At 41.8% G+C, this 13691-nt stretch overlaps 1 protein-coding gene across 1 annotated transcript in view; it reads left to right on the top strand.

Annotated features, from left to right (window-relative positions):
• The first annotated feature begins 513 nt into the window (after window positions 1-513).
• LOC8040867 (nose resistant to fluoxetine protein 6) overlaps window positions 514-13691 on the top strand; it is a 94688-nt gene continuing 81510 nt past the window's right edge. The window contains exon 1 of the mRNA XM_040222384.3: window positions 514-997. Coding sequence (XP_040078318.3) covers window positions 718-997 — 280 coding nt within the window. The 5' untranslated portion in view covers window positions 514-717. The remainder of the gene's footprint in view (window positions 998-13691) is intronic.

Raw genomic sequence — 13691 nt, 5'->3', positions numbered from 1 at the left:
CTTAAAAAAGAAGTTTGCGGTGTAACCCTGAGCATGGTCAAACGCAACGTTAAGTGCCACAACGCAGACTTTACTTAGGTTACGGACATTAAATAACACAAGGCATTCCCGAGGGCTTTCCCCACATTGGGCATTGTCAATTACAAACAAAAAATGTCCTAACCCTAAACGCATTCCTTGCGCGGTTCTGTATAGGCAAAATTTTGTCGATATCCGAGGCAAAATCGCCGCCGCCCAAGGGAACGAGACGAATAACCTGAGCGCACGAAAATTGCTCAAACTTTCTCCAATCAGCTGGACAAGTTAGACGTCACTTACACAACGCTTGTTTTTCTCGACAAACCGAAGAACAAAACTCCTGATGTGATAGAGGGAAAGGAGTGGGGGGCAAGCCTCAAGCTCGGAAAATATCCGTGGCCGACGCGCCTCCACGCTTCTGCCTCTGCCCTCGCTTTGCTTATCGAAAGAAATCCCCGCATGACGTGCGGTTACCGACGGCGGAAGAGGAAAAATATTCCGAGTATCGCGCTCGCCCCAACGCTGCCCGTTGAGCCGTAAAGAGTCATTTAGGGGGAATCAGTCTCTCTTTTTTCGAGCAGCTGCAAATATCACTTCCTTCATCGGAACTGTGCAGATTTAACAAACATTGTGCGGCCTGGAAACGCGCAGTGTCGCCTGGATTTGAGTCTGCCAGATTTGCCGAAAACAAAGTTTACAATGGCAGAGTTTCGTGTTCTAAGATTCACGAATCTGCTCGTGATTGTTTGGACGTTGTGCGTTTTTCTGCCCGAGTCAGCGATGTGCGATCCGGAGGCCACAGCCAAGCCACGGTTGGACGTCATCGCCGAAGTGCGTAAAGTGGTGGGAAAGTTGCTCGACGACCCGTCGGGCTCCTTCACTCGAAAGGTGCTTCAAGCCGATCTGTCGACAACGTGTAGTTTCGGCCTTATCAAGCTTCTGCGTGCGGTCAAGAGAGTGGATTCCTGGGCCTTTAGACGTAAGCGGATTTACCGATATTAGTTATTTTAAGTTAAAAAAATAGTTTGTTATCTTCATTGATTGTGGTTCGCGATTTTTACTTTGGAACTCTCATGGATGTTGTGATAATATCTTGAAGGAGCAGATAATAGTCAACATTAATCGGGCTGCTGGACACCTACTGATATTAAATTTTAATTTAATTACTCAAGCATCAAGGCGAATGCAGGGATTGGTGTTCCACGCGTTGCACGTCCTGGCCTCAGCAGTAATAACTTTTCTAAAGCAAATGCCCAAAACAAATCGCGTCTTGCTCGCGCATTCGTCAAAGCTTTATTTTGCTTATTTACTTCAGATATTTTATATGGGGAAGGCCTGCGCGTGTGGCGCGTGGAACACCAATCGCTGCATTCTCCGTGATCCTTAGGTAATTTAGCGATAGGTCTATTGTGCGTATCAATTGCAAACGTTATACCGATCTCGACAGATATAATGTGTGGTTTAGAGAAGAAAGTTCGCTAGACACCTAATTAATGCTGTGGTTTTGGCTGTTTTTCTAGACATTGGTATGTCTCTTTATGGGCTTGGTTTACATTTTTCATTGGTGAATCTACATTTACCCGTTCCTATGTTTGCTGCATGCCAAGTTTTTTCACTAAAAGAGATTCTGACATAGATTCAGTATAAAAAACAACTTCTTTATTTCATTCGTGGGGTGCTTGATGAGTGCTTTTGCATCGCAGAAGAGCACACATGTTCGTATAAAAATATTGTACAGGATTTTAGATCACACAAGCTTTTAAATAAAAGAGGCGTACATGCGTTAATTCTACATTAAGAAAATGAACGCTTTTTAATCAATTCAGACGGCACGAAAATATTGGTTTCTCGACGTATTATGCTGCAGTTTAGAAGAGAGGTGCAAGCAAATTGTGGAAGTTTGGAGTTGAAAAATCAAATAAAATTACTTACACCATAAAAAAAAAGCCTGTCCTGGGCAATCCACGCTGCCACTTCGTTTGCGATGTGCGCGTAGTGGGAAGAACGGCCAACAGATGCGCACGACTCGGGGAGCGTCGGCCGATTTGAGTTTTGATTGGAGACGATCCTGCAAAACAATCTGAATGGGCGGCGATCCCTGGACGCGGTGTGCGCCATCTCTCGGGAGCACTTCTCACTACGCGTACATCGTCGGCAAAGTGACTGCGTAGAATGCCAAAAATAAGGTTTCTCTTCTTAACGATAAGATTTTTTTTTCTTTTTTTTTCTGCTGAAAATTTTTACTACCCAAGTGCACTATGTAGTAAAATGCAACATGGTAAATTGATAAACCGATTTTTGCGTGGCGACTAAATGCCTTAAGCTCAATTTTCCTTCTTGTAGAAAAGAAAGAAACTCTACTGCTCAGTAGAACGTTACATTAAGAAGATTTATCACTGGCGTTAGGTGCCTTAATTTTTTCCAAAAAGTTTACACAGTCTTTTGTCAAGACCCCGTAATTAACCACAGATCTAGTTAAAGTAATATGTGAAAAAGTGAACATAAGGCAAAATTTTTAAACATCGTTTATGGCACGTGTGAAAAATAATAAAATGCATAATTTCAAACGCATATAGAACGTTGCGTAGAAAGCAAAATCCAGAAAAATTCCCAGTGCAGCTTTGCACTCCGAGTAATGGGACTCAAGGAAAGAAAAAACACTCATGCATTCAATTCCAATTACCCTTACAGCTGATTAACACACTTGTTATCCTTAAGATCATGAAAGCTTTACCGACACACGCACTGTTTACAAGCAGTCCGTGTTTTTCCACGCCCAGTATCGGGACCGCGAGTGGACAAAAACCTTCTCGACATGATGTGAATTTTCTTCACTTGCACACCGACAACAGCAGTGCCACGTCATTAGTGTAACGTGACACGAACGTGTTTTTAATTAATGATGCCCTCAGGGGGATTATTGCTAGTTACTTAAATGTGCATGGCGCTGCAGCTTTAACCTTATCAGCCGTACGTGCCAATTGGCTGCAAGAAAAGCGTGCTCTCTGTTACACTGCAGAGCGAAATTGGCAAATGTAAATTTCATTTGTGAGTATATCGCACACACATAATATTTGTTGATGCAAATGAAAGCTACAATTTAGGCTTTAGACATATATCTCAATGGTTAGCACTGCGCTCTGATAAAAAGAGGAGGTAGAAATTATATAAAGGTCAATACCAAGTCAAGAAGACAAAAGTCTTAATGCTCCTCCTAGTTCCTCCATGCGATAGACAAGCTCCAGATCTTGTAACAAATGCCTGCTTAACTGGGTATCAGCTGTCTGCATATTTACTGAAAAATAAAAAAAATAAACCTCACACGCAATTGTTTTCGTATTTTTATTTGGTCTGATGTTATATAATCCAATAAGAATACAAATGTTCTTTTTTTTCTGCTTTTGGAGATACTTATATCACGACAAATCCCCAGAGAACGAGAGAGCGGAAAACCTTCATCTTTAACTAAATGTAATTTGGATGAGTATAAATGCAATGTCATGTAAATGCTTGGGACATGACCGCCACTGAAGAACGTCAGCTTTTTTCAGCGACAGCATTCACTCACTCACTTGTGATAGTCACAGAGATCCCAATTTTTTTATGCGGCCTTCTCGTGATATGTTTACTCGTTTTGTGAAGAAAACAATAAAATTACACAGGAGCTTGTCGCGCCAAAGTAAACGCAATGCTTCTTTTAAAAGATGAGTCAAGACACGTCTACCTCAGGCAGTTATTTCTTTTTTGTTGGCTGTAGAACTTCTCTGTTTGCCCACCTCCAGAGCCACGTATTTCACGTATCTGGTGTCTGGTATATTCTAGCACAAGCAGTCGACGCAATGATTTTCGCAACGTTTTTCTCGTCCAACTGGTTATGCTTGTTAGGCACGGTAATAAAGATTGTAGATTTTCAGACTTTGTTCTTAGTTTAAAGATAACCTAGAGCTCTCAATGCATACCAAAAAGGAGTGATACTACTCCAATGGCAAAAAAAAATAGGTGTCAATTCTGTTTTATGTAAACTCAGTTTGTACGGTCGGATCTTTAGGTTTGCTTGGCAAAAGTACATGTGTTGGCCTTGTCACAATGATGATGGCAATTGTTTTTTTTTATTATCATAGAGGCAATCACGTTTGAAAGGGTGAAGCAACAATTTTTACACATTCATTTCATGGTTTTACACGTTTACACGTTCCCCGCTTAGGCGTAATTCGTGGTGTTAAAAACATACGAAACACGCGTTGCTTCTTTCCTTCCAGCAACGAGAGTTGCAGGCGAAAAATAAAGATAATTCTAATGGAAAACATTTTGTGGAATTTTCTATGAGAGCAGCGCACGTGAACGACTTTAATCAGAGTTCAAGCACGCGCTGCCGTACCTTTGACTGCATAGCCACAGAAAGTTGTCTGCGAGTATAACAGCATTCCCACCCTCAACACGCCGCCTGAAGATAGAGCCAGGTTATCAGGTGCCGATTATATGACGTCAATATCCGTAACTGCCCCGCGATGGAGTTGCCAAAGCACAGGTCAAGCGCTGGGCTTGATACATTGTGAGGGTTCGGTTCTTCCCGTCATTTCAGCGAAATAACACGCGCAACTGCCAGGCACTCGTCGAGGCATTGATTGCCGCGAATTCTGCTGGAGTGCTAACACAGAGCTTGCGTGCAATCCATGAGTGGCGATAAAGTATCTTCAACAGTTTCTTATTCCAATGACTACGTTAACGCACAGAAGCTATCGAGAAACATTGCTTTGAAAGGTCCTCGTGTGACTGTGTATTTTACAATTACGGTAACGAAACAAAATAAGCAATCCACATGGCACGTTCTCTAGAAAAATAAAGGTTTTCATTAATATAATAAACATCACGCCCGCATTTCGTGTAGTTTATTAAATTGACGACAGGGTGCATTACCTAGCGAATCTGAGAGATTTCACTGTAGTACCCATCGAACTTGAATATAAGCTGCACTCTTGACCAACATCTTTCGCACAGAAAATAAACGATAGTACCATACCATCCGTCTTAAATATTTTTTAACGCTTTTAAAAATTTTTTTTGCGGCTCACAGTCAGCGTTTTACCTTCTGCGTTGAGGGAACCAGGGGCACGTGGGCGTGTATTTCGGGATAAAACAAAATTAAAATAATTCTGATATGTTTTTCTTCGAATCGTAATTTTACGCATACCCATAGTCGAATCACTGTTTGTTTTATTTTATCTTATTTCTGCAGCCTCAGAGAGTATAATTGCAAGTCCAATGTGATTCAGACATAAAAATAATAATGGTTTCGTGCGACCTTGCGTTTGTTCTTTTATGCGTGGCCTCCCCTAGGTTTGTCATTTTCTGCATCTAAAATAGTCAAATTTGTCAGTTTCTGCGTCCAAAAACAAAAACAATACATCAGTACCAACGTGGAAGTTTGGGCTAGTTGGTATTTCATGATTAAAAATTTAAACAGCGCAAGGACACGGACAAGATCAGCTCCTTGTTCTTGTCCGTGTCCTTGCGCTGTTTTAATTTTTAATCATCAGTACCAAAATGGACAGTAGTATAAAAAAATATATGCTTACCAGCAATCACTTTACGAAATTAATCGGAAAATTAAAAGTTTTTAGGAGATTGCCTTTTTTTTATCCATAATATTAATATTCTTGGAAAGGAACCAATCGGTATAGCAGTGCTTGCCGACAAAAAAGTGTAGGCATTGCATGTTGTTTAAAGTAAAATGGTGTCTTGTTAAAAGGAAGACATATCTTGGTCACATTTGGATTTTCTCAATACCTGACATCTCCAACGTATAATAGATCCAGTTATTAACTACCATTAACGTAAATAAGCTTCCACAGACGGGCTGCCGTCAGGAAAAGAAAAAATGACCACATTAAATTTATATTATACACCACAGAGGACAAGCACAGTACAACCACTTTCTTTCATTTAGCAACGACGTTTATTTTGGGCAAAGACATTGCACCCTGAGCGAGACCACGACAAGATAGGTTGATATGGGGGACGGAAAGGAAACCTGGGAGATGGAAAGGTGATAAAGGGGAAGGGAAACTGGGACATAGAAGGGGTGATAAGAGAAGGAAAGGGAGAACCACGAGGCACGGGCAGAACTACCGTGATGTTGTGTATTTACGGGGAGTTGCGATATTTTTCAAGTTCAGGCTTTATGAATTCTAATTCCCGTCTTGATAAGGTTACTGAGGCCGATGAAACGTTGTTTTCTGCGTTCTGGATGAGGAAAGATTCGATGATTTTACGTCTGTGGCGATTGCGGTGTCCCCCTCTTGTCTTGGTTCCTGCAAAGTCAGGCGCGCATCCAATGCATTCGTTCCCCTGAACAGCGATTGGATGAATGGTGTTGTCTGTTCTTGAATGGGCCTCGTTTTCGTACTCTCTCAAGCGGTCATTGACACATCGGCCGGTTTGTCCTATGTACTCGGCACCGCATGTGAGAGGGATGGAGTAAACGTTTTCTGTGCAGCTGGTCCGGAAAGGGTGGCGTGCTCTTTTCGCAAGCCGGCTTGGCATCTTGTCGGTTGATCATGTTGCACATGCTTGCCACTTTGAATCTACTGGAAAAGACAACTTTCGTGTCATAGCGTGATCCAATGGATCGGATACGACGGGAAGCATTATAAATGTAAGGTGTGCTGGGTATCCTTCGACTGAAAGGCGTTTTTGTAGTTGCTTTTGGGTTAATAAGTTGGTGGAAAACGGACACGAGGCGTTCCACCGGATATCCGGAACTCAGGAGTCGTCGAGTTTGGCTCTTAATGCTATCTGTTGCCGAATGTTGACAGGATTTCGTTTTAGCTGATGTGAGTGGCGTCTTGATGATACCTATCTTAGCAGTCTTTGAGTGAGCAATCTCAAAAGGGAGCACCGGCTTTTCTGAACGCTGACTGAACGCCCAGCAAACGCCTTCGTTGGTTTTTTTCAATCGCAGATCTAGAAATTGTAGCCCTTCCGAGGAAGGATGTTCCTTTTTGAATTTTAGTTTGCCTCCTGCGCTTTCGAACGAGGCCCCGATCACCTCGTCTTTGTCAGCTTCAGGGTGAATAATCAGGTAGTTATCAACGTAGCGAACTGCGGTGCATTCCGGGCTAGTGTCCTTGAGCTGTAACTGTATGGTCCTATCGACATAAGACAGGTACCTCGTGGCTCTCCCTTTCCTTCTGCTATAACCCCTTCCATGTCCCAGTTCCCCTTCCCCTTTATCACCTTTCCATCTCCCAGGTTTCCTTTCCGTCCCCCATATCACCCTTTCCATCTCGCTGTTAGCCTTCCCCCTTATCAACCTATCTTGTCGGGGTCTCGCTCAGGATGCAATGTCTTTGCCCAAAACAAACGTCGTTGCTAAATGAAAGAGAGTGGTTGTCCTGTGCTTGTCCTCTTTGTTTTATTCTTTCAATTTTATGTATTCATGTTCAACCCGCTCGCCTTCACCTGAAGATGACCGCTCGCATGAATCTTTTAAAGCGATACTTCAACGAAATCTGAAATATTCCCGTCGTGTTCAAAAATAGTTTGAATATGATCCACAATATCCGTAAATGACAATCGCACGTTTGTATTTTGAGCCTGGTGACTGTATTTTTCGTTATAAACGGCCCACTCTGGCAAGCGCTCGGAGAAGGCCCAGCGGAGACCTCGTGACATCCAACGCAATCGTGACGTAGGTCGTCTCAAGACGAGCAAAGCTACGGCGAGGCTGACGTCGAGAGGATGGCCTTGTCGTTCCAGCCACCGAAGCGGCTGCTTTTGTGCGAATTTTGAGTGACGGGTTAATCTTCTGTAATCTTGTAAGGGGGACAATAACGACTTCTGCGACACACAAAAGGCATTCTTGGGAAGAGGGGAGTTCCTCCTGCCCCTCTTCTCTCGTCGTGGCCGGAAACGAGACAACCTCCGTCACTAGCTGTCAAGGTTCCTAGACGGGCATTACAAGCGAGGCGCTAGCGACATCCACCAGGTGCTCTTTGCTAATCGTTTAATTCGTTTTAAAATTCCTTTTCGTGACTTTTTTAACAAGTTATTGGTATGTTCGATTTGATGGTGCCTTTTTGAACACATATAGACCAAAAAATAAGCGCCGAAATTTCGTTGTAGTATCCCTTTAAATTATGGTAAATAGACCTTTTGTCTTGCGAAATCACCTAAGCACCATGCTGCGAGCTTGTTTACACGAGCAGCACGTACTACCGTTTGCTGCATTAGCTGTACCAATGTAAAAAAAAGAAACTATTGCGAATTGTATATTAAGACAAAAGGAGTACGACATCGAGGAATTCGCGTCTCTGCTGATATCCCTGTATGGTTCCAAACACGCTCCTATTCAGCGACAAAATGGCTCATTCAATGCTCTTTACGTTGTGTATTTATTTAGAATCTTTTCAAGCGTGAAGGAGAGCGCGCGCCAGTCGTGTGCGTACGTTCTGAGCATTCGTCTTGGCGCTTGGGGTAATTAGGCAAAGGTTCAATTCAGATTTCACAGGCGGCAATACAGTGAGTACGAACAAGTAATACTAGTAATTCGCATTTTCTTTGACAACGAAGGGTCTGTTTTTAAATCTGTTGCTTTTGTATGATGTGCTAATCTTAAGCACCGACTTCCGTCATAAAAATTGATTTTAATCAATTGCCTTCTAAAGGCTGTCAAGTGTCAGTATTATCCATATTGAAAAACAGCGCGAATAACCCACGGACAAGGAGGGGAAAAGACATAGGACGAGGCGCTGCCTATTCTCTCCTCCTTTTCCGTGTGTTATTCGCGCTGTTCTTTAATATCGATTCAAACCAACTAGCCCAACTTTCAATTCTAGTATGGCGGTATTATGTTGACGCAGAGTTTGTAACATACGTATACGCATGCCTCGTAGAGAAGAACCATAACGTAGATCGTTATTGGAGGAGAAACACGAAGAAATATAATACAAAATGCTCCCTTTTTCATATCGTACGGTCATAAGTGAACACTAAGAAGCCAATTAAAGAAAAAAATGTATACCACTCCGATATTGGCAGATTGGTTTTGACGCAGATGAACGGATGCCGCTCTTATTGCATCGATTATCCTTTAGTCGTTTCCTCGCTTGATTTGCTTGCCCCGAAATATTCCTCGTTATTTGTGAAACCAAAGAAGAAATTATGCACACCGAAAATTCATGAAATAAGAGTTTCGTTGCATGAATATAGCGCTTCGTGGTAGGCGACCTTCATCACTTTTTACTTTCTTAAGAAAAAAAAAACGCTCACCATTATTATGATCATCTCCGACTACATGCAAACTGCTTCTCAAAACCTCTATATTTCCGGCTTATTATCCTCCACACGCAGATAGATATACAAGCACACATAAATTATTTACAACTACAGGGTTTAAATAAAATCTTTCAAGGGTTGATACCATAAGGGTTTTACATAACACCCTTACAATGCTGACGAGCGCCCAAAGGATACCGTTTTTGCTATATCAGAAGCATCCTTGAGATGTGTTATGGAACACAAGCATACATGGCAACACGCACCACACACAGTCACACGTGCAAATAAAGCATAAATGTAGAGCAAATGAGGCACGCACGATGCCCGAATCACGACAGTGTTGACTGCTCTGTTTCCTCAAATACTCGGCAAATAAAAAAAGTAAACAAATTTGCCCGTGACCGCGCCCGCAATTTCGAATGTTAGAATTATATTGGTTTGTACTCGTCTATATTTTATGTAAAGTGCTATACGTATTTGAATGTCCAGAAAATGTATATCCATATAAAAAAAATTTTTTTATAGTAAATATTTATTAATTTTCAAGCTATTTATACAAATGATCGACATTTATGACACAAGGTATTTTGGCTTCACGCAAACCACAAGCCCGCAAATTGGTTTTGCCTAATCCAACTATATTTCTATTTTTCTTTATGTGTATAATAGGGTATATTGTATATTTAGTTCTATTGTTCCAAATCGGTAAGCGAAAGCTTTATTTTGGATATCTTTATTGATACAACAAGTATTTATTCATTTTTTTTAAGACTTCGCGGTACGTTTTTATAACAATTAATAAAAAAAAAAAGTTAATGAGGTTTTTGCCCGGACTGAAAAAAGACCTGCCAGGTCCCGCTTGAATTCCTACAATGGCCACGGAAGACACAAACCCCCGAGAAAAATTACAATTTTTGTTTTAATAAATATTCCAAATAGTCGCATAAGTAACCTCCCGTAAAGTTTTTTGGAGAGAGTGAAAATTCGCTTACACAATTTTCCGCAGTAGGACATTAAGGATGCTCCACGTACAGCGCCCTATTTTGTGAATCAAAGTAATATAGCGCTCAAACTTTCTCTGGAACACGCATACCCCCCCTAAAGATATAAAACTTCTTAGTGTGAAAGAAGGTAGCGAGAGCGTCAAGAGGTGCAATCAGAATCCCTTATCGATAAAGAAAAACACATCGAGGGGAGCCCCCTTTCCCACCTTCTCCCAATAATTTCTTGAATATCAACAGAAAGAGCTACTTTTGGATATGCGCATCAACCGCCACGGTACCATATTCAAACACAATGTTCTTTATCGGCCAAATTCTCTGAAAAAAAAACCTTCATGAGGGACTGTCACGAAGAACCGACACCAAGGACTGTTACGCCATGGTGTCACGTGACATTCAGTGGTACTCTGACGTCACATGACATCACGTGACACTGTCATGCAACACCAAGGCGTCATGACGTCACACGTTGTGACGTCACGTCAAATGACGTTTTGATGTCATCAGACATCGTGACGTCACGCTACATTTTGACGTCTCGTGACACCATTTTGTCACATGACACAATGACGTCACGGAACGCTGGGACGTCACGCGACACTATCACGCCCTGGGACAGCAGGAAATCTCCTGATTGATTTCCCGTGACACCATCAATCCATATGCCACCTTGGAATCATGTGGCACGGGACGTCGTCTAGCAATATGAGATCATCTGACATTGCGATGTCATGTTGCAAAATGACTTCACCTAGTGTCAAATTCATGTGACCTCATGACGTCACACACACGCACTTAGCAGGTTTCCAGCTCATTCATAGCACCTTTTGTGCTTCTCGGTCTTTGTGAGCAGGAAACAGCTACTATAAGCATGTCTTTTTGTTTAGTCTCGCGTTCAGCAGCTTTAGGCAAGGAGCTCTGTCCGAAACCCAAAGCAGGAATGCGCCAGAATTAAGCGTTCGGCTAGCTGGATAACATCCTGAAAACATTTAGTGTAAGTGAACAATAAAAAGAGACGAAGAGAATAAACGCTTGTCCTGTTCGCACCATCCTTATGCCCTAGTACAATGAGCAACGTGTTTTCAGGATGAATGGTGCCACATATATTACTTCAGAGAGAGGGTGCTTCATCGGCGTTAGAGAATCACCTTGAAACAGACTTATGTGCCAAGTGGCAGGAAAAGACAGAAGAAAAACAACTCGCATTACTTAGATGCTCGTGCGGAAAGCGGTGAACAAAAAGGTCACATTCTTAAAAAGAATTTTCCTCTTCTCAATGTTCGATGCGCGTCGTCACGGGCTAAGAAAAATCCGGAGCTTGCTTGACTTCCTTCAATATAGTAAAGCTGAAATCGCCAGATTATATACTATTATGGGTTTTGTATACTTAATGAGGCTTACTTCGTATCATCATGGCGTTTAGGTGATTGGGAAATACGGATGCTCTTCCACAGTTTTAAAGTGCTGTTTTGATATTCTGTCGAGGTGCACAAGCGTATATATATATATATATATATATATATATCAAAGATACGTACTGTCGGAGTTACTAACTCGAAGTTTATTACGACGTTTCGAGCGGGGACCGCTCTTCATCACGTAGCGAATGTACAGCCCGTGAATGTTTATGCGGGGTGTCTTTTTTTTAGCTGCACCAAATTTTCAAAAGAAGGAAACGTGAGATAGAGTAATTTGAGCCCTGGGGAAGTATTAGTGACCATGGCAGCCTCTAGAAAAAAGGTGAAATTAGGTAATTAGTTAGCTAATTAACTACAATATTTTAACTAACTTTTTAATTTTTCACTTGAGCGCACAAAATGTATTTAGAGGGTTGAAGATCGACCACAGTATGGTCTAACCGCGTCGTCAAATTTGGATAAAAAAATTCCTGGTAGGCGCTACAGGGTCGAGAAGTGTTACTTTGGTAAATAGCGTCAAACCGAAACTAAACAGGAAAGAGCGCCGGTAAAGTTAGCGCTCCGCCCTTTCGGGCATGCAATTCGTCATTATCGCGGCCGGCTCACCTAAAAACACTGGCCGTTATCGTATCATACGCTTCGCTGGGCATATAAGCTGTTAGCTGCTTGCAAGCATAAGAAAGGGGTTTGCTTTGTTTCTGTCCGGTAGCAAAGTAGGTTGAGGACAATGTAACCCTAAAAGTCGCCAAAAAACGTTGTTTCTTGTTGTTCTTTCTTTTCTTTACAGCAAACTGATTTTCACCCTGAAAGAAAAACAATTAGGCAAATTCGCGCCTTAGTTTTGCATAACTGACGGCGTATCAGAAAGTTTTCTTCAACTTCAGCGGTCGCAATTGTACAAGATTTAATTTTTTTTTATATATGCAAATGCTTTTTGTTTGCCCTCTTAGAAGGTAATTACGAATTTTTATTGTTTACTTGCACCCAGAAGAATGAAATATGAATAGAATAAATACTAAAATGCTGTGTTCATGGAAACTACGTAGTTATCATCAGGACATCACAATTTGTAGCGCGTGATAAAGGGGGCAAAGCTGGTTCTTTTAATGTTGAGACGTGCATCTGATAAGCTCATAAAATATTTCCAGCGAAGGCTTAGAAATCCGCTTTGAAATTGTAACGTTTATAAATTTCCTAACCTGAACATGAATAAAACAGCGTTAAGCGATTACTAAGTTATCCGATGAATCCACGTTCAATAGAATCTTCAGTACCCTTCTAACACCAACATTATTCATCGGCCTCTTTATGTAGTATCATACAACCGACGTTACTAGTATTCCCTATACGAAACACCTGTTTAGTTTGCAAAGCTTTCGCAGTCAGATATTTAAAGTGCGGCCCCTGAAAATCTGAGTGAGAAGGTCTCGGGTTTTAGTTGCAAATCCAGGTTACATGCGTACGCATATACACACATATTCGGAAACAACGATACAGCATCTTGATCTTTAGATCTACCGATGCACTCCAAAGGCAATTTTGTCATGATTTGTTTGAAGATGTGTGTTGTTAGGCACGTATTATTTGCCTTTAAATGAGAAAAATATAAGTTTGTAAGAGCTGACTGATCTATACACAATAGAACTAATATTCTTTCTCAGCATCACTAAAAAAATTTAAAAAAAGCAATCTTTGCCACAAACAGTAAGCGAATATACTTTGTCTAAGCTTCCGTCCGAGCGCAGCCAAAGCCACGTGTGGCCGGAGCCTGCACCTTTGTATCACTCCGCTGCGCCGCTGGTCGTCGCGCCGCCCGCGCTCGCCGAGTATTTCGTCTGCTACGGGTGTATCAACGGTATTGTCTGCTACAGGTTTAAAAAGTGCCCTTTCACGTTCTGAAATTTAGTCACAGGGGATTCCAGTACGTAGGCTGGCCGCTGGCGTCTGTGTCCAAGCTTTCTACCTCTTCGGCATA

The sequence above is a fragment of the Ixodes scapularis genome, unplaced genomic scaffold (assembly GCF_016920785.2).
Source record: "Ixodes scapularis isolate PalLabHiFi unplaced genomic scaffold, ASM1692078v2 PGA_scaffold3__209_contigs__length_174095766, whole genome shotgun sequence".
NCBI classification, from domain to species: domain Eukaryota; kingdom Metazoa; phylum Arthropoda; class Arachnida; order Ixodida; family Ixodidae; genus Ixodes; species Ixodes scapularis.
Note: the sequence above shows the minus strand (reverse complement) of the source record. Positions and strands in the feature narration are given on the sequence as shown.